Source organism: Nanorana parkeri, unplaced genomic scaffold (genome assembly GCF_000935625.1).
Source record: "Nanorana parkeri isolate BGI_ZX_2015 unplaced genomic scaffold, ASM93562v1 scaffold915, whole genome shotgun sequence".
Classification (NCBI taxonomy): Eukaryota; Metazoa; Chordata; class Amphibia; order Anura; family Dicroglossidae; genus Nanorana; species Nanorana parkeri.
The window spans coordinates 229973-254175 of NW_017307183.1; the positions used below are offsets into that span (position 1 = coordinate 229973).

A 24203-nucleotide genomic window follows, 5' to 3' on the forward strand; every position below is an offset into this window, starting at 1 on the left:
CCAGCAATATATGGACCCCTCAGGTTAACATCGCTATGTGTGCTAAAACAACTTAAATCTTATAAACCCAGCCCCTAAAAACAGTAACTCAGGCTATTGTAAAACTGTACAAAACATTGACAACGTGCAGGAGGGGTAAACAAGATACCTGGAAGTGCGTGAGGCTTGGGCATGGCATGGCACATCGTGGCAGTTCACTTTGGGCTAGAACGCCTTACTGTTAGAGCGCAGACCTTAAGGTTCATGACCCGTCGGCAGGTACAGAGGACGAACACAGGGAGTAGCGGCGCCTGCTCCTGGAAGGGTGAGCTGCTCGTTGACTACGGGGAGCTATGTCCACGGTACCCGTAGGAAAGTCCTGCCAGTCTGGGAGGTCAATCGGAGCGATATCCAGCCAGTTGAATAGGCCAGGCATTTGAGATGGCGAATGAAGGGCAAAGGTACGATCCCGGTGTTGTATGAGAACGTGGAAAGGGTGCCCCCACCTGTATGTGGCACCTGCGGTGCAGAGCCCATCCAGGAGTGGCTTCAGCATCCTGCGCATCCTCAGGGTGTGACGGGAAAGGTCTGGCATTACCTTAATAGCAGCTCCATCAAAGTCCAGGGGACCTTTAATCCAAGCCTTCCTCATAATCTCCTCTTTGATTGAAAAAAAGTGGACTCTGCAGAGCATGTCCCTGGGTATATCCGAGGCCGGCGGCCTAAACGATTGGACTCTGAGTACACGGTCCAGTTCCATATTCTCGCCTGGCGGTTTGTCAATGTACATATTGAGTATGGCTGAGACAGTGGAGCGCAGCTCAGGGCCTGTGGTCGCCTCAGAATTGCCCTTCAGCCTAACATTGTTGCGGCAATTGCTGTTCTCAGCGTCGTCCTGTAGTAGGAACATGGTCATCAGGCGTTGCTGGGAGGCTAGGTGGGCAGCTTCCAGGGGGGACATCCGAGCCCCCAGGTCAGAAGTGGAGGCCTCCACAGAGGTGACTCTGCCATCAAGGGAAATAACTTGCTGCTTGATCTCGTGCACCTGTCTTTAGAGCCTGCACTATCTTTACTGCCATGTCCTCCAGATCAGATTTAGTGGTGAGCTGGGGAAGAATGGACCGCCACGTGCTGTCCCCGTCTGCACTGCTTGCAACTGCAATGGCTGATAGTCCCGATCTCATGGGAAATTCAGCCTGCGGCATCCTGGGGGTCTGGATCGGAGACAGCTTACGATCCGCCCGCTGGGTATTTTTTTTATATTTTATTTTTATATATTTTTTAATTAAATATTTACAAATTTTTAGCAGGGGGCTCTGGGGAAATATTGGGGGTCTAAACTGATCCCTGATATTTCCCTTTTAAAAGAGATTGAGAAGACAGAGTTATAAATGAACCGGAAGCCTCTATACTGAGTGTTCCTGTTCATTCATAACTTGCGAAGATAGTATGTTTACCATGCTCGTATGTTTACCATGTCCGCAATCATGAATTAAATTTCATATTTACCTGACCTGATAGCCTTCTGGGTTGTACGTTCTCATTTGTCAGACCTTACCCATGGTTTCATACACTGCACTGATGATGGCCAACAAGACTTAAACAGCTGTATGCAGCTTGGAATGCAGCTTGGAACAAATGGTTTTATAATATTAGGCTGTATCTGTTCTATACACCAGTAGTTCTAGATGCTCAGTTAGCCATAGAGTGAAAAGGAATGATTTGCATAAATAGTTTTTAAAACCACTTTTAAAATATTACCATACAAGAATACTTGTGTTCAGATAATATGTATATCTATAAAAACTGAAAGTCTATATGTTCTTTTTAATAGCAGCATACAGAAACTAGTGGTACAGAGTAACATATTGCAGAAAATCATAAATCAGCTTTTCACTTCTCTGCCCACCATGCAGATAAAGCTGAGCTTTGGTTGTTATGCTTTGATGCATCCCATTTGGCTGTAATTGTGTATGTACTAAACTTATTTTCAAAAATGCACTTTTTGTTTTTTATTGACCATGGCATTTAACATTTTTTTTTTAGATCTGTTCAAGGCTTTAAACAGAGTTTAGTTGCAGAGGATTCATCAATGTCAAGTTATACAGATAAAGTGTTTTCAGGCTGGGATTTCTGCATAAAGGATAAGAAGGTCATAAAGCTTAAACAAAAGAGTATCCTGTATGAGCTGAAGGTAGGTATGCCTATCAAAAGAGGACTCCAGCCAGAATATTAGTTTGGCTTGAATTGAATTTTCAGCTGTTAAAGTCTTTTTACTGTCTTTTTGCTGCTGTTTTCTTAACCCCTGTGCCTGCATACTAGCTCATAAATAGCAAAGCAAAGTGATAAAAAACAGAAGTAAACAAAAAATTCCATAAAATATTTTTTAAACAATGGCAACATCTTTCTGAGCTACTAGAGAAAATTATTTTTCACGGATCACAGTGCTGCCTGCAAGACCTTTGGTGCAAAGCAAGCAGCGGCCATTCCAACCGAATGAGGGATTTTTGCTTCAAGGCTTCCCTTTAAAAAAAAAAGTGGGCTTTTGTTTGAAGGGGGGTGTAGAATGTGCTCTGCTTTGGGGTGCCCTAAATTAATGATGAGCAACTGAATCTTAAATAAGTGTTGGGTTTATTTACAAACAGGGATATACATACATTCTAATTACAATTAAGGGAAATGGAGAGGGGATTTGGAGTGGGTCAGTAGGGATAGGAATAGAGGTTATGATCCTTCAGTTAGCAACCACATTCTCGCTCTCAGTCACACATGCCATGGGTTTTTCTCTGTGCTCAGAACACCTCTCCAGCAGGTCTCAGCGAATCATATTCTTGATTGTAGTGTCCAGTCTTGTCCAGGAGATCACAAAGGTCACCATTGTTCCTACTTGTGAGCTGGGTTTGTGGTTATGATCACGCAGGAAGAAGGTTCCATCATATGTCCCTGCCTCCATCCCAGCATGTGTGCTGCATTACTGACATAGGTATGGGCAGTGAATATGGGCAGGGGGTAGGACTCGTCCCAGGAGATAAGACAGTCCAGCAAATCTTCATTCATCAGCGTCCCTGCCCCAAGAACCCTTTGATGGTCTTAATTTGCATATCGTACACCCACATGCTGATTCAGTTCAGGATATCAAGGAACATTGATATCAATGTTAATTTTGTCGGTTACAACAGGGTGTATTTTGGGGTTCGCATTGGGGGTTTATTGGTTTTTATTTTATGTTGATAGGGCTTTTTTCTAAAGTTTGGGGTGCTCAAAATGCAGCATTAATTTGTCACTGGGGGGACAAAATGCCATTTTGGCATTGGTATATCTCCACCATGACAGTGCCCTGCTTCCCATGCCTTTTGTTTGACAGTAGCTTGCTTATTACCCTACAAATGGCCCAAATTGAATAACAAGATCTAAACACCTCCCGTAGACTTTCGTGGGGTTAACCCCAAAGGTCACAATAGCTTGCTTATTACCCTACAAATGGCCCAAATTGAATAACAAGATCTAAACACCTCCCGTAGACTTTCGTAGGGTTAACCCCAAAGGTCAGTAACGTCAAACTTAAAGCAAAATTCACAAAACAGTGTGCAAACTAAGCCAAGGCAGATTCAATCATCCCTATCTACCCTTCAGAATTTGGTAACGGTAAGGACCAAAGACAAAACCAGATAGTAACCCTACAGACCTAGGAAGCAGAAGCTCAAAAAGTGCTCACCGCCTTAGTAGAACTGTTCTGCTTTCACTGTCCTGTCACAGGGTGGGGTTGGAGAGGAGACCTGTAAATGTTACTAAGCTGCAGTAGAGAAAAATCAGGACTTCTCCCCTTCCAGACAGGGCTGTGTAAGTCTCAGAACTGGAGGGGCAGAAATACGAATCATTTGGCAGGTAAAACAGCTACCTTATATGTGTTTTATCTATGAATTTAGCTGTTCTCCTGAAGTTCAGCTTCAATGTGGAAAGTGGACACAACCATAGAAAAGTAGAAGAGTCTAGGTCTCAAAACAACCTTATTTATGTGAAGAGTAAGAAAAGGCTGTTTACAAGATAGGGGAGTCAGTTCTAAGACTCTCCTAGACAATGATGACAATTGAATAAGGTATACACGGGGAGATCTTTCTATGAACGTTCGTACAAAAAATAGAGTCAGAGTGTTCGATACTGGCATCAGAAACTTTCTGATTGACATTCGAAATGTTGTTTAATTTTCGCTTTTATTTAACATTCTATTTTGGAATGAATGGAGTTTCCAAACAAAAAAACACATTGACTGTTAGAAATTCATGCGGTCAAGAACATTTTTCCAACATGCTCCTTCGAACATTGTCATTTTCATCTGTCAATTGCTAATTTATATTCGAGCAAACCTTCCTTGAGGAATACTGAACTAAGTTTTACTTGCTTAGCAGAACATTACATGTACAGTATTTATACAGGAATACAGCATTATCAGGAAACATATTTAAAGATAGAACTTCCTGTATATATCATAGCATAAGCATAGAGACTAACATAGCACTACAGCGCCATCTAGTGCTCAAAATACATAGTTACAGTATATGCTGTTGTATTTCCAACACCCCTTCTAAACAGCATATGCGTTGCTATATGGCGTTAAGCTGCTCTTGAAGGAAACTTTTACAATCCTTTGGCAATAGCTTGGTGAGTGCGTCCGCAGTCATTTCTTCTGATGAGCAATATTGCATCTCGATAATAGCTTGCTCTTGAGTGTCCCTTAGCAGATGATACTTCACATCAATGTGCTTGATTCTAGAGTTGACCCTGTCTGATTGTGTCAGCTTTATAGATCCCTGGTTATCTTCAAAGACTGGGATGGGATGGGGTCTGACATGTCTACGTCCATGTCCATTAAAAGCTGGCGAATTCATATTGCTTCTTGACAAGCGTGTGCTGCTGCTATGTATACAGCTTCAGTTGAAGAAAGTATTGTATGCTTTTGGCTAGACCAAGTTATGGTTCCTTCCCCGTATTGGAAGATGTAACCACTTGTGGATTTGTGCAGTCTCCAGCCCAATCAGCATCCGCATATCCAACTAGTTTTGAATTGGATGTTTCTGGTAGTCGTAGCTTCAGCCAAATTGTTCCTTTTAAGTACTGTATTACCCTCTTTACTGCATTCGTCACGATGACAGGGTGCTGCGACTGTTCTAGCGAGTATGCCCACTGATGCCACTATGTCTGGTCTTGTCACACTGGCAATGTATAATAGCTTTCTGATTGCTCTGCGGTACATGTCATTGTTAAGTACCAAGTTTTCTGCTTCCTTGCTCTTTTGGTAGCCTGGTTCCATAGGTGTTTTTACTTCCTTTGCATCTTGCATGTGGAATTGTTCCAAAATTTCTGCAATTTTCTGACTTGAGACTCCTCCCAACTCTGAATTGAGAAGATAGTACCCATCTTCTTCTCTCTCTATTTGAATTCTCAGATAGTGACTGTTGTTTCCTAGCTCTTTAATTTCAAAGTTTTGTTTTAGTTTGTAAACTATTTGACTATAATCCCCTTCTTGTTCAAAGCAGGTTATAATGTCATCAACGTAAATTAGGATATCTATCTGTCTTCTTGATTCCTGGAATAAAGACATGAGAAATTCACTTTCTCATTCCACGTTCTTGCAGATTGCTTGAGTCCGTAGATTCTTTCATGATGTTTACACATGAGCTTGTGTCCTTGTTTGAATCCTGGTGGTTGCTACATGTAGAGATCTTCCTTAATGTCTCCATATAGGAAAGCATTTTTTACATCTAGGCGGTTCACTTGCATGCCCTTTCTGGCTGCAATGCTAAGGAGTGTTCTGATGGTGGAGTGTTTTACGATGGGAGCGAATGTTTCATCGTAGTCTTCTCTGAATTTCTGGGAGTATTCCTTGGCAACTAATCTGGCCTTGTAGTTGTGGATATTTCCTTCTGCACCTTAAAAGCCTATTTGCTTCCTATAGTACTGCGATCAGGGGGAAGCTCAGTGAGTGTCCAGGTTTTATTTTCTTGGAGTGATTTTATTTCTTTTCTGTTGCCTTTCTCCATTGATTGGCTTCACATTTTGGTAATTTTTCTATTTCTTCAAATGATGTTGGTTCGAGTATGCTATGTGTCTTAGCAGTATATGACAGCTTGCAGGGTGGTATTCCCTTTGTTGCTTGAGTGGATCTTCTAATTTCAGGTTGTTCAGCAGAATTTAACATGGAATTTGACTTATCCATTGTGAGTTCTACCTCTTGTTCTGATTCCTGTGCAGCTTCACTTTGCTCAGCTTCCTTTGCTGGTTCACTTGGCGAATTCACTTAACAACTTCCCGGAATCATTGTTTCTGGTGATTGGTTCTCATCTAAATAAATCCTGCGGCTTATTGTCACTTTGTCAGTCTTTGGCTGGAGGATTCTATATCCCTTTCTTTGTTCAGTATAGCCCAGCAGAATACCTTCTATGGCTGTGTTCTCCAATTCGGATTGCTTTTCCTTGAAGATATATGCGGTGTAAGATGTGAATGTGCACTATATACAGTGCTGAGTAAATTGTCGGCTCTACATAAACATTCTAATGTGCCCTAGGCTAGGCTTCGATCCATGCTACATTTCAAATGGGGTGCTTTCAATGGCTTTTGGTGTTAGTCTGTTCTGTAGGTATTTTGCAGGCATGACTGCTTCTCCCCAGTACTTCTTAGGTTGGTTGGCGTCTGACAGCATGGATCTGGCCATTGTGTGCGATTTTTCCGTTCTGATATACCATTTTGTTCAGGAGTGTATAGTGTGGTGGTCTGGTATAATATACCTTGCTTCTTCAGATATGATTCCACTTCCTTAACCGCTTGCCGTCCGCCCGTTGTGAAAAAACGGACGGACAGCAGACTCACATGGGCGGGTTGCCGTAATTTAGACGGCTTTTTTTTTCCTGCGCGCTCACGGGCAGAGAAAACCCGCCCGTTCTTTACAGCCGTTACTGGCTGTTTGACATACAACTGATCGGCGACTCTATAGCCACCGATCGCTTGTATGTTGTGTTTCGCTTCCGCCCCCTTGAGTGCCGCCGCAGCCATGAGTGCCACCCCCTCCTGAACCCTCACCTTCAAGCCCGGGATCCACTAGCCCATCTGTGGCCCGGGACCGGCTCTTAGGGGTCTTCGAGACCCCTAATGTCTCCATTAAGAGGACCTGTCAGTGTGCCTTTGCTATTATATAGGTGGATTGTTATCCCCCTATGTGATAGCAATAACAATAAGTGTAAAAAAAAAAAAAAGTAAAACCCTCACGTTTACGCACATATAAACGTAAATATGCGTTCGAAGCGCCAGCGTGCGAAAATGACAATTGCGCTACACATGTTACATATTGTCGCGAACGTCGGAGTGAGAGCAATACGTTTAGGGCCATCAATCACTGATAACACTAAACTAATGAGTGGTAAAAGCTTTTAAAGCGTCGCCTATGGCCAATGTTGGGTATTGTAGTTTTTTGAGGTTTCGCACGCGTGCAATTCTAAGGCTCCAATTTTAAGGCTCGACATGTTTGGTGTGTATTTACCCGGCGTGACCCCGTCTTTTATATTTTACCAAAAAATTGGGTAATAATAAATATTTTATCATTTAGTATAGGGGAAACAGTTTTTGTTTTTTAATTCAGTAATTGTTCCATAATATAGTAAAAAATTAAAACCCCAGTGGTGATTAAAGACCACCAAAAGAAAGCTCTATGTGTCCCTAAAATTTTTTATAAAATTAATTTCAGTACAGCGTTGCATGACGGAATAAATTTCAGTCAAAAATACCGCAGCGCTGAATACTGAAAAATGGCCTGGACAGGAAGGGGGTTTCACACCGTGGACTTACTTCAAGTGGTTAATGATGTATTCCCTTCAGTTGTCAGTGTGTATAATTCCTGGTTTGCGTTGAAATTTGTTAGTGGACATGGCTACAAACTCTTGAAGTTTTTCTGATGTTTCATTCTTGTGCTTCAACAGATAAGTTGTTGTGTACCTGGAACAATCATCTATGAAAGTCAATAGATATCCGTTTCACCTGATGTGGGAGTTATAATTCGTCCGCACATGTTACTATGTATAAGTTCCAAGAGATGGGTGTTTTTTCTTTGAGTGGCCTGTGGAAATGGGGTACGTGTGGCCTTTGCTTACATACAGCATTTGTATGTCATGAGCATTTGGCAGGGCTACTTCTTCTGGTTATATCTTCTGATGAGCCTCCTTTTATAAAATATTTTATGGCTTCTGGGCTTTGGTGCCCTAGTCATCTGTGCCATAGATGGATACATTTGTTGTGTGGATTATGAGTGGCTGTCTTGACTCGTCTGCAGTGATGAGACTGTACAGGTGTTCATCAAATTTTCCTTTTCCGAGGATTTGAGACTGTTATTAGCAAAAGTTTTCACTGATAGAAGCCTTCCTTCTAGGTCTGGAACATACAGTACATTTTTCATGAGGATACTCTGCTTGTCCCCTGAAGGTGTTATGCACTTCAAGAATCCTTGAATCTTACCTTCTTCAGTAATACGTTTCCCATTTTCTCGGGAAAATGTGTCCTTTGCACTGAAATCAAGTTCTGTGAAGAATGTCTCATCGCTAGTCATGTGGCTTGTTGCGCCTGAGTCAATACACCATCCGTGTGGTAAACTGTTAGTCACTTTAAAGGTAGTGCTCCATGATGTGCCTGCAGTTTACTTTGTGGCTGCCTCAGCTCTTTCTTTTGTAGGTGCCTCTCACGTTCTCTGCTCGCCTTTCCAGATTGAACAGTCCTTTTTCAGGTGACCAGTCTTTTGCAGTGAAAACACGCTCTGCATTCTTTGTATTGCTTTGTGCTCTCATGCACCTTAAGGGCTTTCTCATTTTCTTCATTGTGCATGTTTTCTTTCCTTCTGTCATAGTCATTGATTCATTGTCCTTTGGTGTGTTCTAGTGTTAGTTCCTGCTCAGGTCTGGCTTCTAGAGGCTTAATAAGAGCACTATATGACTCTGGAAGACTGCATAGCAGTAATGCCACCACGTGGTTATTTTTAATTTCCTCTCCAATTGCACGTAATTGTTCTACGATTTCCAGCATGGCATTCACATGTTCACGCATTTCCTGGCATTTTTCTAGCCTCTACTTATATAGCTTGCATTGCAGATATAGTTTACTGTTTAGCTGTATTTTCTTTTCTTATGTGGATAAGTCTTCCACTAGCAGACGTTTAATTGCTTTTGCTTGCCTGTTCTTCATGTCCCCTTCTTCCGTGGGTCCATTAGTTCATCTGTCTGTACTCAAATCTGCCACAAGTCGTCTTTGCTTAGCAGCATTTCAAGCTTGAACTTCCATAGATGGTAATTGGTATTGTTGAGCTTTGTGATTACAAACTTCATATCTGAACTACTTGCCATCTTTCTGTAGCTTGGATGCGACTAGCAGTGTTCTGTTTAGTGTCTGGGCCCTGTTGGTTATGTGTTTAGGTGAAGCACTGAGGTCTTGAGGAATGCTAAATTAAGTTTTACATGCTTAGCAGGACATTACATGTATGTATACAGGAATACAGCATTATCAAGAAACATACACTATATTGCCAAAGTATTGGGACACCCCTCCAAATCATTGGATTCAGGTGTTCCATGAAATGTCCTTGCTACTAAATATTCCAGGGCCAACTGTTAGTGGTATTATAACAAAGTGGAAGCAACTGGCAACAACAGCAACTCAGCCACGAAGGGGTAGGACACGTAAAATGACAGAGCGGGGTCAGTGCATGCTGAAGTGCATAGTGTGCAGAAGTCGCCAACTGTCTGCAGAGTCAATAGCTTCCGACCTCCAAACTTTGTGTGGCCATTAGATTGGCACAACAACAGTGCGTAGAGAGCTTCATGGAATGGGTTTCCATGGCCGAGCAGCTGCATCCAAGCCTTACATCACCAAGTGCAATGCAAAGCTTCGAATGCAGTGGTGCAAAGCACGCCGCCACTGGACTCTGGAGAAGTGGAGATGTGTTCTCTGGAGTGACAAATCACGCTTCTCTGTCTGGCAATTCAATGGACGTGTCTGGGTTTGGCGGTTGCCAGGAGATCGGTACTTGCCTGACTACATTGTGCCAAGTGTAAAGTTTGGTGGAGGGGGATTATGGTGTGGGGTTGTTTTTCAGGGGTTGGGTTTGGCCCCTTAGTTCCAGAGAAGGGAACTCTTAAGGCATCAGCATACCAAGACATTTTGGACAATTTCATGCTCCCAACTTTGTGGGAACAGTTTGGGGATGGCCCCTTCCTGTTCCAACATGACTGCGCAGCAGTGCACAAAGCAGAGTCCATAAAGACATGGATGAGCAAGTTTGGGGTGGATGAACTTGACTGGCCTGAACAGAGTCCTGACCTCAACCCGATAGAACACCTTTGGGATGAATGAAAGCGGAGATTGCGACTCAACTCAATATTGAACCCTACGGACTAAGACTGGGATGCCATTAAACGTTCATGTGCGTGTAAAGGCAGGCGTCCCAATACTTTTGGCAATATAGTGTATATACAGATGGAACTTCCTGTATATATCATAGTTAAAACATGCATAAGCATAGAGACTAACATTGCACTACAGCGCCATCTAGTGCTAAAAGTCATAGTTACAGTATATGCTGGTGTATTTCCTACAATTTTAGCCATGTGCACCCTACTTAACCACTTCAAATGGGTTCACGTAAATACACGTCCTCCCCCTGAAGCGGTTATACCAAGAACACAGCCCTGTTCTTAAAATGGTACCAAGAACCAACCTGTTAACCAACTACAAGAAACGTCTTACCTCTGTGCTTGCCAACAAGGGTTTCTCCACCCAAAAAAAAAGTCATGTTTTGCTTGGGGATCAAATACTTATTTTACTCACTGAACTGCAACTCAATTTATAACATTTGTATCATGTGTTTTTTTCTGGATTTTTGGTTGATATTTTGTCTCTATCATTTAAAATACACCTATGATAAAAATTATAGACCTTTCTTTTCTTTATAAGTGGACAACCTTACAAAATCTGCGGGGGCGCAAATAATTATTTTCCACACTGTATGTATGTATATGTTTGAGGCTAACTTGTTGCTGTATTTGTGGGAGGAGCCCCACACATTTAAATCCCTGTTTCCCCTACTCACCTGTCGTTAAGCTCGTGACGTTCTGTGGCTCCGTACTGACTTCCGTCGCCGCTGGCTCACCTCAGATGTGGCTTCCTCCTGTCTCGTAGCGCTGTTCGGCTCCTGTCGAGTCTTCTATGTTCAGCTGTCTTGGGTCCCCAACTCGACGGCTCCTTAGGCTGTGTTAGGCCACTGTTCGGCTGCTCGTTCTCTACCATGAGCGGGAAATTCTAAAATCTCAACTTTGGTCCGGTTTGTGAGTATGTGGTTTGTGTTTACCGTTTGCTCATTCAGTTACGCTTGTCTTTTCACGTACTGTATATGTTCACCCGGCCTCACAGTCTTTAATACGTTACGTTGTCTTTCATGTCCATGTTTTTCTATGTGAATGTGTCTCATGCTAAAAAGTAAAAAAATAGAATGTAAATGTGTATGTATATATAGTGTATATATGTGTTTGTATGTATGTGTATGTAGCTGTATGTGTATACGTATGTATGTAAGGTGTGTTTTGTATGTGTATATATCCAAATAAATGCACTGTATTTGTGTGCATGTGTACATATGTGTGTATGTGCGTGCACATATATGTAATAAATATAAATAAATAAAAAATAAGTATGGTCTAAGAGCGCATGTTGGTAGAGGGCGTTATCTGGCTAACTTCACGCATTGGGATTTCTCGTGCTTCCCTCTACTCGCAGGTTGAGTGTCTTGTTTGTGGGTCACATTGATTCCCCGTGGGAAATTCTGCTTCTCCATTCTCGTCAGGTGTGTGAAACCCGGTTAGGGGTTTCCATCACGTTACGGTTAGGGCACGATCGCACTGCGTTAGTGCGTCACACCACGCTACTTCACATACACTAGGCTCTGTAGGGTTCATTTCTGTTACGGAGATTTGATTTGTTATTGCTTGACACATAAGTTAGCAGACGCATTTGCATTCACATAGACTTACACCGGTCTGGGGTCGGGGGAGCTCTGAGTGGTTTTTAGATCTTCTTTGTTGGTCACTTCCTTTCTAGTGTCCCCCACTCATACGTCATACGTTGCCTGTTCTACACACCTATACCTGGCCATTGGATGGACGTAGGTCTGGTCCTGGAGTAATTGCCTGCTGCGTCTCAGGCGCTCAAAAAAAAAAAGGGAATATAGATATAATTCATGCTTGGTTGGTTTCCGTACTCCCAGGTGTGTTCCTTATGTCAAAGTTTAGACACATCCGACACGGGCCTCATTCCGCCCCACGTCTATGTTTTTTGTACGTTTGTTTTACGGACATTGTCTGTCAGTTGTCATTTCAGCCGTACTAAATGTTGCGAGCTTCTGACATCGATGGGTGAATCTACATTCCACCATCTCCGGTCTGGGTGTCTGCACACAGCAGTGTTCCATCCCTTCACTCATGGACTATTCTCAGACTGACGGCTGAACTCCAACGTAGGGGGATACCTTTTTTCCTGGTGACGGCCCGGAAAGCTGAACTGTTCCGCTTATTGTTTCCTAGCTCCATTGCTTCCAGGGCTAATAGTCTATGGCTACTTCCCTGACGCAAATTCACACTTTGCTGAATTCTCTTAATTCCTCTAGTCAGAGTCTTCGGCGTAGGATGGAGTCTGTGGTGGGGAACATCTTCAGCTCTGAGGCCTTATATTAGGAGGAATATCCTCGAGGGGAAAGATGTGAATCTGGCCTCCCTACTTTTGGCGTCTCGTAATCTGGCAGTAAAGAAATCCTTCGCTTGTAGGGATGTCGGTCATCCTCGAGGCTGAAGATCCCCGACTGAATCAGTAGTTGTCCTTGACCGAGTTCATGTTAGCGATTAGCGTTCACAGGCATGTTCAGTCACGCCGAACAGGAGGGATGAATTGGATTTGTATCCATATAGATTGGTTGTAGTCATGAAAAGGAGAAGCCACCATACCTATGTCCCAACTCAACCAGTCATTTTCAGCTAAGGCGGCAGCTACCCTGGCTCAGTTCCTAGTTATAACCTACTGGGGCTGTGTTGACATGGAGCTGTTCTCCCACCACTTTGCAGGATTGGAATTCCCGGTTTGTGCTATCTGCCAGTTCTCCTCTCACACCACTGCGTGGTGCCCCAGTGCTGATACGCCTTCCGCCCCTGGCCCTTCTAGGTCTGCGGTGGGCCCTCCTGCCAGCCCCAAGCAGGCGGTGTGGCTGGACAAATCTGGCAGACCCAGTCATTTCGTAGGTAATCCCCGAGCTCGCAATCATTTTTGACCATGCCACCTGCAGTTTTTGGGTAGTGTCGCCTGTGGCATATTTGAGCCCCTATTTTTTTTCCCTCCCCTCCCCTTTCCATTGCATTGTTTGTTACTTGGTACTCTATCTTTTAAGGGGGCAGACAAGTTCCATCATGGTCTGGCGCTGGAAGCTGACGTCATCACCAGGTGGGATTTTTGGGGTTAAGCCTGCCCCCTTCCTTCTGCCTACTGGCAGAGGTGTGCCTGGTCGCATAGCAACCACAATGACCATATATGACTAGTGGAGCTTTGGGCTTTCTCCCTTCCTTTGTTGTGACTCAGCCACTCTTAGCTGCTATCTTTCTCCCGATACCTGCCCTCTGCTGGTAAGCTTCTGGGCTCTTGCCTGCTTTTGATAGGATGTTTTTTGGTGGGTGACCCATGGTTTCCTCGGAATCTTATGCATCTTTTTCTTGGCTTGGTGGTTAAAGTGTCCCTCTCTGCTCAGATGCCCTTATGGTGATGGCGATTGGTTTATCTCCTTTTGCCTGCTGTGTATTTCTTTCTTGCCTGCAGTTTTTTCCCCTTATCCTTTTCTTTTCTCCTATACCCCAGGATGAGTGCTCCTGATCAGGCACTGATCAGGGACGTTTTAATTTTTTTCCCAATTTCTGGAATTTAACCCAAGATTGTTGTTGTTAAATTGTTGTTGGACAACCGGACTGTGAGGCAAGAGTAAGCGAGGAGTTGCCCATGGCACTGTAGCTAATCTCCCTGGACGAAAGAGAACAATTAATCAAAGATTGCAAGAAAGGATTGTTCGAATGGTGGATAAAGACCCTTGATCAACTTCCAGACAAATTCAAGCTGACCTTCAGGCACAGGGTACAACTGTGTCAGCTCGCACTATACGTTGCCATCTGAATGAAAAGGGACGCTATGGTAGGAGACCCAGGAGGACCCCACTGACACAGAAACAGAAATGAGGCCTTTAAAGTTGGGTCTCCGTCAGAGGTCATGGGTCCTACAGCAGTACAATGACCGAAAGCACACGTCAAAAAGCACTCAAAAATGGTTTCAGACAAAGTGCTAGAGAGTACTGGACTGGCAAGCAATGAGTCCAGATCTAAATCACATATAGTACCTGTGGAGAGATCTAAAAACAGCAGTTAGGAAAAGGAACCCTTCCAATCTGAGAGACCAGGAGCAGTTGGCGGAAAAAGAGTTGTCCAAAATTCCTGTAGAGAGGTGTAAGAAACTCATTGATGGTTACAGGAACTGATTGATTTCAGTTATTTTTTTCCAAGGACTGTGCTACCAAATATTAATTGAGGGTGCCAATAATTTTGTCCAGTCCATTTTTGGAGTTTTGCGTGGAATGTGTCAGATTTGGCTTTTCTTTTCCACTTTTTTGTGTCATACCAATACAAACAAAAGAAAAACATGAGCATGCCTAAACATTTGTAATTGCAACAATTTTCTGCGCGAAGTGGTGCACTATCTGACAGAAATGCAGGGGTGCCAATATTTTTGCCATGACTGTATGTCGCGCTATTGGTAACCAGCTTCAGCACAGATGGCCTCCCCGATAGCCAACAGGTACATCCTAAATGTCCTAGACCCACTTACTTGATGATAAATGCCCCAGGGGCATTCCTTCTCAAGGTGAAAGTTCTTTTCCTGTGGTGTTGAATTAATGTGCGTCAGTCACTTTGAATAGGTTTTATGTAGGGATGCACAGATACTTTTCGAGTACCAGTGCAGATACTTGGCATTTTCATGAGAACTACCAGGGTTGCAGCAGTTGCAGCTGGGACCCAGTTCTGGCACTCCACCACTGTCCTGAAACCATTAGTCTGTATTGTTTTAGAAAAACTGTCACATGACAATAAACAAAAATTTATCAGTACTCGTACTTGTAAGTACTCGGCAAGTACCAGTACTCGTACTCGCAAAACTGGTATCTGTGCATCCCTTTATTTATATTTATAAAAACAAAATAGTACATTAAAACAGAGATGTGCAAATCCCAGGAGCTCTGTGTGCTCCTTACAAATGACAGCTGCCTCCTAATTTTTGAATGTTTCTCTAGTGTAGTCTTGGAGCTCAAAAGTATCGGTACATGTACTCGTACTTGTACCGAGTACTGTACTTGGTATCTGTGCAACCCTAGTTTTATGGTATTTTAATTCTAAGTGAAGAATAGGGAAGGAGGATGGAAGGAGCACAGGATACCTGACCAATTAAATTTTAAATAAAGTCTTTGGTCTTCTGAATGGTCTTCTAGCTATCTAGATCCTTCTTTCAGAACTCTGCTGGTGGAATACATGTCAATATAAATGGCTCCTTGTAGAACTGAGGTCAGTCTTTAGGTCAAGGCAGGACAGCAGTGGGAAGATTCATGTGGTGCTTTCAGCTTAGTCATTCACTCACCATCCCTATGGGCGACATCTGAGGCTTTGCTTCCTCGAGGCCTAGTAACAATCCATCATATCCAGCATCTTAGGGACACCTCCCATGAATGGAGATCCCCACAGCATTCCATACCTTAGGCCTTCAGGCCTGGGGACTAGATTGCTTGTTCACTGATGCATCCTCTCAGGGTGAAACCCTGGAGTGAAGAGCCTGTACCAGGAAGTGCCTCAGATATTTAATAGCTCTCCCAGCACAGCAGGCTCCCCAGACCTACTGATTGGCCATGTTTTAAACATCCTTAATGTGAAGCATTATCTCTAGCAGACCCTGCTGGTGAACACTCAGCACAGCAGGTGACTGAGAATAATCACTGCACACTTGGAGGGTTATTCACTAAGGAGCTGAAGGTTATAGCCTAATTAGTCGGCTAATCCTTTGGCTCACTTCAGCTTCGGTTCAGATGAACCGAAGTGCTGTTGTACGGGCTATTCACACGTGTTAATCAGTCAGCTTATCTACATAATTGATCAATGAAGTCCTGTTTGCACACAGGAAGTCTAGAGATGAGGCTCCTCTCAGCAGGAAGCTCAGGATGTATTGTATCCTGTACCAAGACAAAGCCAGACACCTCCGCAACAACAGTCTCTGATTACTGAACTCCAGGTACAATATATTTACAGCCTTGTGCTCAGAGAAGGGAATCACAGAATACTTTTAATCCAGTGATGGACACGGGGAGACTTGTGGCTGGGGGGTCTTTCTGGACGGAGACTAGAAGAAGATGAGAACTGCTAGGACATCTAGTTCTGAACATGTCTACACTGTGATTGGGGACTGCTGAAACTTGTAGTTCCTGACTGGCTGTGAACTGTTTTCCTGACACCGAGACACACCTAAGAAGCCCCCTATGTGATAGCAAAGAGGATGTGACAGGTCCTCTTTATGGAGACATCAGGGGTCTTTAAGACCCCTAATGTCCCCTAGGGACCCCCAAAGAAGCTGATGAAGCAGATCTGCATACAGAATCTGTATGCAGCCTGGTGAGATATGTACCGAGCCTGGTGAGATCTGGCGTCCAGATCTCACCAGGGCTGCGTCCAGATCTCACCAGGGCTACGTCCAGATCTCACCAGGGCTGCGCCCAGATCTCACCAGGGCTGCGTCCAGATCTCACCAGGGCTGCGTCCAGATCTCACCAGGGCTGCGTCCAGATCTCACCAGGGCTGCGTCCAGATCTCACCAGGGCTGCGCCCAGATCTCACCAGGGCTGAATACAGATCAGACAGAATCTAGACGCAGCCAGGTGACATCTGAACTCCGGATCTCACCAGAGCTGCATCCAGATCTCACCAGAGCTGCGTCCAGATCAGACAGAATCTAGACGCAGTCGTGTGACATCTGGACTCCAGATCCCACCAGGCTGCGTACAAATCTCACCAAAGCTGCATCCAGATCCCACCAGGCTGCATCCACATGTCACCAGGCTGCCAATGAGTCTCTCCATCCTCACATCCATGGGCTAACATCCCTAGTACCGTGACAAGGTTTTCCCGTTCACTCACAGTGTCCCATAAGCATGATGTGTCTTTCATTTGCTGCATTAAGTTTCCTTGGCCGATTACTGCATCTCTGGTCCTCAATGTTGACTGTATCTTTGTGCTTCTTCAAAATCTTGAAAACCCAATCTGCTTTGAAATCTTTGCCTGGGAGAGACCTTGCTGATGCATTTTAACTACCTTGTGTCTTGTTGCTGTGCTCGGTCTTGCCATGGTGTAAGACCTGTGACATAAAACTGTCTTCCATAACCTCACCTTAATAGCAGAGTTTTAAGCCTCCTACACAGCTGTTTGTTTCAGTTGATGATTGTGTTTCAACCTATATATGAAATTGATGATCATTAGCGCCGTGTTCTTGGTATAACCACTTCCAGCGCATGACGTACAGTTACGTGAACCCACAGGAAGTAGTTAAAAAAAACACACGCGTAATGAATCACACACATCACACACATACCAAACAAAACACACACATAGCTTCATTAAAAAATAAATTAATCATACACTCATTAAAACACACACAATAAAACACACATACAATTAAAATAGTTATTTAAAAAATGTCGCTTGCCAAGTATTATGTTTCTGTGCACTAAATTTTAATTTAGTTTATTTTATCCTAAAAATACTGGTTTGATAAACATTTGCTCAAATACCGTGCGAAATAAAAAAAATTGCATGTAGCATTTTTTTTATTGTACAGGGCCTCTGCTTTCAGAACATATATAATTGTTTGGGGGTTTGAAGCTGTTTTCTAGCCAAAAATGTATATTTTATCATGTGTGCGCAAATACTAAGAAAATGCTCCAGACAGCAAAGGGTAAAGCAGGGGTCTCAAACTCAATTCACTCGGGGGCCACTCAACAAATTTTTTCTCCCATGGGGGCCGCTTGCCAAATTTCATACTTTAAAATAAAATGTAACTATATCCGGTATGGTACTATGGACCCTAATATACATACAATAAGGCCCCATTCATATCTGTAGGTTTAGGTGAGATTAGGGATTCCTGCGTCAGAAACTTGCATTTTCCTGTAGCAGGAATGTCTAATCAGGTGTTTACGAGCGGCAGCTGTCACCCATTCAAGTTAATGATCAGGTGACAGAAGTTGCATGTAAACGCCTGCCCACCATAAGTAATGATATGTGATATTATTACATGCGGTTAGAAAACACTCTGCACAATCATTAAGTCCAGGGAGAGTGATTGATTCCTAACCGAATGTAATCATATGACATGCCGTTACATGTGGTGTGCAGGCGTCTACATGCAACTGCTGTGACCTGATCATTAACATAATAGGTGACAGCTGCCACTTTTAAACACCACATTAGGGATTCCCACTGCAGGAAACGCAAGAATCCCTAATTGCACCTAAAGATATAGGTGTGAATGGAGCCTAATACACTTCTACTCCCCCTCATAAAAAATACTACCCCTGCACATATAAAATAATACCCTCCCCCCCCCCCATACACATGAAAAAATACCCACACACACACATATAAAACAATATAATTCCCAACCCCACCTCACCCCACCCATATATAACATAATATAATTCCCAGTCCCCCTCCCCCCCCACACACACATATAAAAATAATATGAATCACAGTCAGCCCTCCCCCCGAACACCCACATACAAAATAAAATACAGAGCCCTCTCTCCTGCTTACCTTTTTGCAGGGAGGAGGCACAATTGATCCCTGGTGATCTAGTGGTTGATTGGTAAGGTCTACTGCAGACCTTACTAATCAATCCTTTCGGGCCAGCATTCAGCAAAGACGCTGGCCGAAAGGATCTGAGTGCCGGCACAGAAGCAGGTATGCGGTCTGCATCCGACAGATCTCCTCTCGCAAGTCTGGTACGCGGTCCGTGTGAGCTGGCTGCGGGCCACATAGTACCGGCTTGCGGGCTGAAATTGGCCCGCTGGCCGGTACTTTGATACCACTTGGTTAAAGTGACCCAATTACGTACATCAGTGTATCATCCCCAAACAGATGGGTTGGTTGAAAGGTTCAACAAAACCTTGAAACAAATGTTATGGAAGGTGGTGGATAAAGATGGAATGAACTGGGATTGCCTAATATCCTATGGGGTTTTTTCCCTTTGAGTTATTGTATGGGAGACACCGAAGGGGGCTATTGGACCTCGCTAAGGAAACTTGGGAAAGTGAGAGTTCTGCTCACAAAACTGTATCGAGCATATTGCACAGATGCAAGACTGAATGGCTCAGGTGATAACAATTGTAAAGGAATATTTGGCCCAAGCGCAGTTAGCACAGCAGAGGATTTACAATCATGGGGCCCAGACCCACACCTTTTCTCCAGGTGATAGGGTGCTGGTATTGATCTCCACGGTTAAAAGTAAATTCCCAGCCAAATGACAGGGTATATGTGAGATAATTGAAAAAGTGAGTGAAGGGAACTATAGGGTCAGACAACCATAAAGGCGAAAGCGAGAACAAATATATCAAGTAAATCTGTAAAAAGCCTGGAAGGATAGGGAATCCCTAGTAGCGAAGACTTCACCATCACCACCTCAATCAGATTATTTGGCACCTGAGGTTGGGATAGCAGTCACCTTATCGAAAATTCAACAACAGGAAGTTAAAGAATTTGTGCTCTGGAATAAGGAGGTCTTCTCGGAGCTTCCAGGACAAACATCTGGGATAGAACATGATATCACCCCACCAGGTGAAAGGGTCAAACTGAAACCCTATAGAATTCCAGAAGCCAGACGGGAGGCAATATGTATAGAAGTCCAGAGAATGCTTGAACTAGCTTGTATAGAGGAGTCCCAGAGTGACTGGTCCAGTCCCAACGTGCCAGTACCCAAACCTGATGGGAGTTGGTGATTTTGCAATGACTTCCGAACAGCTTAATAAGATTACTAAATTTGACACCTATCCCATGCTCCGTATAGAAGAATTAATTAACCTACTAAGAACAGCCCGGTATATGACGATCTGACCATGGAGTACCGGCAGATTCCCCTATCCAAATCGGCGAAGGAGAAAACTGCATTTGTAACTCCAGTTGGGGCATTCCAATAACAAAGAATGCCTTTTGGGTTACAGAATCCTCCGGCAACATTTCAGTGGACAATGGGTAGGATTTTAGGGCCTCATCAAAAGTATGCTGCTGCTTACCTTGACCGATGTGATCATCCATAGCACAGATTGGGCCCCACATCTGCCAAAAATTCAAGCTGTGCTAGACTCCATATGAAAAGCTGGGTTTACAGCCACCCCCAAAAATGTACCATTGGGCAAGAGGAGGCAAAATATCTTGGGAGGGGAATAATAAAACCCCAAATAAACAAAGTTGAGGCCATACAGAATTGGCCACGTCCCAACAAGAAGCAGGTACAAGCATTTCTTGGAATCTCTGGCTATTACCAGCGTTTCATTCCTCACTTTGAAAAACAATATTGTGCCGAACTAATAATCATACACATCTAATAAATTGAAACATATATAAATGAGTCACATATATGACCCTTCAAACAAATGAGGCATAGAAAATATCTACACACAGACAAAAAAGCAATATAGACAAAAAGAGTCCCAGGAAAAAACAAAAGCAAACATGGTGATTGTGCAAAAAAAATTCCCCAGATGATTCGCAGCCAATCTGCATATAACTCTCAGGTAAGGATAATCACACAATGCAGGCAGACCTTCACCTCCACCCAGTGAGTGATGACAACAAGTGAGTGCTCACCTGGGGAGGTAGACCCACAGAGCTAGGTCAAATGCGCTTTTTCCCTTCTTAATGGGGGAGGGAAGCCCATGCACAGAAAAGGCGATAAGGTCTCCTCAGATCACAGGTACCAGTCTAAATCCAGGAGGAAAGAGAAAAAGGACAAGGACATAGTGCGTAAAGTCCAATAAAATGCAATTTATGAAATAAAAAATGCGTACTCACAATGGTGTAAACAGTACAGGCATTGGGTATTGCTGGATCAAACAAGCAAGGCAAATGGCAGCAAAGCGATAAAAAAACCTGTTTGTCCAGCTCAGCTCAGTGCAGTGACATCAGAAGCTCTGCCCTACGTACGTTACGTCAAAAACAAGTGACTTCATCAGACTCCTGATGAAGTCACGTGTTTTGACGTAACGTACGTAGGAGTCTGATGAAGTCACGTGTTTTGACGTAACGTACGTAGGAGTCTGATGAAGTCACGTGTTTTGACGTAACGTACGTAGGGCAGAGCTTCGTATCGTACAAGGTCTCTCCAGGACCAAAAGAGATCTTAACAACCCCCAGGTGTTGGATCTCATGACCTTGTTTCAGATGTATGTAACACATGAATTCACAAAATTCCTACAGTCCATCCCCAAATTAGACTTTGAATTCATCATCCTGTGGCCCCCAAAATGCCCGGCGAATCAAGACAGAGTCCCAAAACAGCAGTATGACGTAAATACAAATATTTCCCTTCGTGAAAAAAAGTCCATGGGGTTATTCACTAAGGATATAGCTGTAGGTTTGGCTTATCCTTCTACTTGCTTTGGCCGTGGGAACCTTCAGTTTAGCAGAACCGAAGGGCTACTGTACAGTAGTGTACAGACGTGTCCCCTGCACTCCTTTCAGCGTATACAATGTGTAGCAGATGTGGTGCTGGTAGTGATGAACACGGATGGCACCCTGTGTATTCAGCCTTGAGAATGTTGTGGATCACCAGCACTCATAAGATATCATTTTCAAATCCTTGTATACATTCATTGATGTATAGCATCACATATATTAAATAGCCAATGTTTCGGGGCCACGCCGGGTACCTTCATCAGGGCGACATATTTGTGAGTGTACATGTTATTTCACTGTCACTGTCATCGCATGTTTGTTGGGAACCCGGTGCTAAATAATTCGTAGGTGACCTGATTCTGGGTCAGGGTTTCGTGTGTAGCAGAGCAGCTACCTCGCTGTAATCTATTGAAAGTCATCCCTTGAGCCAAAAGGTCCCTATGTCGCCCTGGTGAAGGGAACCTGCGTGGCCCTGAAACGTTGGCTATTTGATATATGTGACGCTACACATCAATAAATGTATAGAAAGATTTGAAAACGATATCTTTTGAGAGCTGTTTATCCACTACATTCTCAGGGCTGTTGTACAGGCTATTCACAATAGCTTGTACAGCATCCAAAGTCAGCCAAGCCGCTCAGCCGAGCCGAAGCATATGCATTTGGCTTGGCTGAAACAAAGACACAGTCGAAGCAGGTGTGGGGTCCCCCTCCCAATTCATACTAGATCCTTTAGGTCTGGTAAGAATGTTAGGAGGTACCTTTAGAGCCTTGAGGTCCAGAATAGTCCAAACATGTTCGGAAATGGTGGAAGGTCACTGCCTACCACAGGAAAAGTGGGAAATTTAAAGTGAAAAAGCTGCTTGGAGGGAAGGTGGCAATTCCAGAGATACTAACTTTAGTCAAAGATCTGCAAATGTCAACAGACATCCCCCACCCTTTAATTGGCAAGTGTGGGGCAAATACTCATTCAGTGAAGGGCTTGTCAACAGACTTGGAGGACTTGGTAGTCCAGGGTTGTTGAATTCTGGGTGTGGTCTTTGGCTTAGATGTACTAAAGAGGGGGATGCAATTACTGCAATAAAGCATTTTATGCTATAGGAGAAGAAAAGGAGAATACATTTAAATGTACCACACAATATGTATTGGCTCAGTAAGCCCAAATAGGCAATGCTCGGCTTCTATGTTGGCTGAGTTACACTTTATATTGTACTATAGGTATACTGCCTAGTTATACTAAACTAGGCAGTATATCTCTACTACACTGCAGATTCTGAGATACCTAGGACTTTGCTTGTCCTCAAAGATCAGTGGCACTCACTACAGTAACAACAGCTGGCATGCACACTGTGTAAGAAACACATCAGAAGATCATTTCAGATAATTCCTTAATATAAGATCCACCTTCGTTTAACCTTCACTGCTGATTGCAGGTTCATTTTCATGTTCAGTGAAGGTTTAGGGCTGCTTGTTACTAATCCAAATAAAAGCCAAACAGTCTTTCCCTAGAAACCAGCTGTTCTGCAAAGAACCACCACAGTCGAACAAGAAAGGCTCCAAGATAAGGGATAAATAGTGGGAAAACCTTTTGCAATGGTAAAGACATGGTCAGGCAGCTTCCATTCTGTAGTAATCAGGCCATCAGGTGATACCTGTGTTTCTTTAAAGACTAAATGGTCTATTAAAAAAAAAATGTAAATCCAGTTACAAAAATGTGTGAATATTCAATGAAAGTTGTGTGACTCTTTCATAAAATAACCCCTATGAGTATTTTTAATCACATTTTAACTTTCGTCACATAAGACATTAGGCACAACAATTAATCATGAGAAACCAGTTGTTATGGATTACAACACTTTGCATATTGTTTTATGAGCTATTAAACAAACTTGTTTTTTCAACCAGGTTGATCTAGAAGAGGCGAAGATGAGGTGCCAACAGGCCCAACATACTATGGCCCAGAGAGCTAGAATATATACGCCACGAATTTTTCTCAACATACTTGTCGTTGCCCTTATTGGAGGGGCATTTTACTGCATCTATCGTTCTACATCGGAATCCCAGAAACTGCTTGAACACGTAAGTGCTAGACACTTTAAAACTGTGTACCAGTGTGATGTCCTAAAAGAAACAGTCAACCTCAAAACTGAATACTTTCTCAGGAGCTTCTTCTATTAGAGAAGAACTCTGTGTAAGAAAAATGAGGGTGATTTCAACTAATAATAATATGAATATTAAGGGGTGATTTCAACTAATAATAATAATATGAATATTAACAAATTATATCCGTATTATTTATCAACACTCACTTCTTACTGTTCGAGAGGGGTAGGTCAGCTAAGAAACACACACTGTAAACTGTAGGTTTAAAATAATGTACTGTAACAGAAATTTAAACAAACATAGCTTGAGTACTGA

General features: G+C 43.2%; 1 protein-coding gene across 1 annotated transcript in view; it reads left to right on the top strand.

Annotated features, from left to right (window-relative positions):
- TMC4 (transmembrane channel like 4) overlaps positions 1 to 24203 on the top strand; it is a 186859-nt gene that overhangs the window by 78873 nt on the left and 83783 nt on the right. The window contains exons 8-9 of the mRNA XM_018566084.1: positions 2026 to 2173; positions 23691 to 23864. Coding sequence (XP_018421586.1) covers positions 2026 to 2173; positions 23691 to 23864 — 322 coding nt within the window. The remainder of the gene's footprint in view (positions 1 to 2025; positions 2174 to 23690; positions 23865 to 24203) is intronic.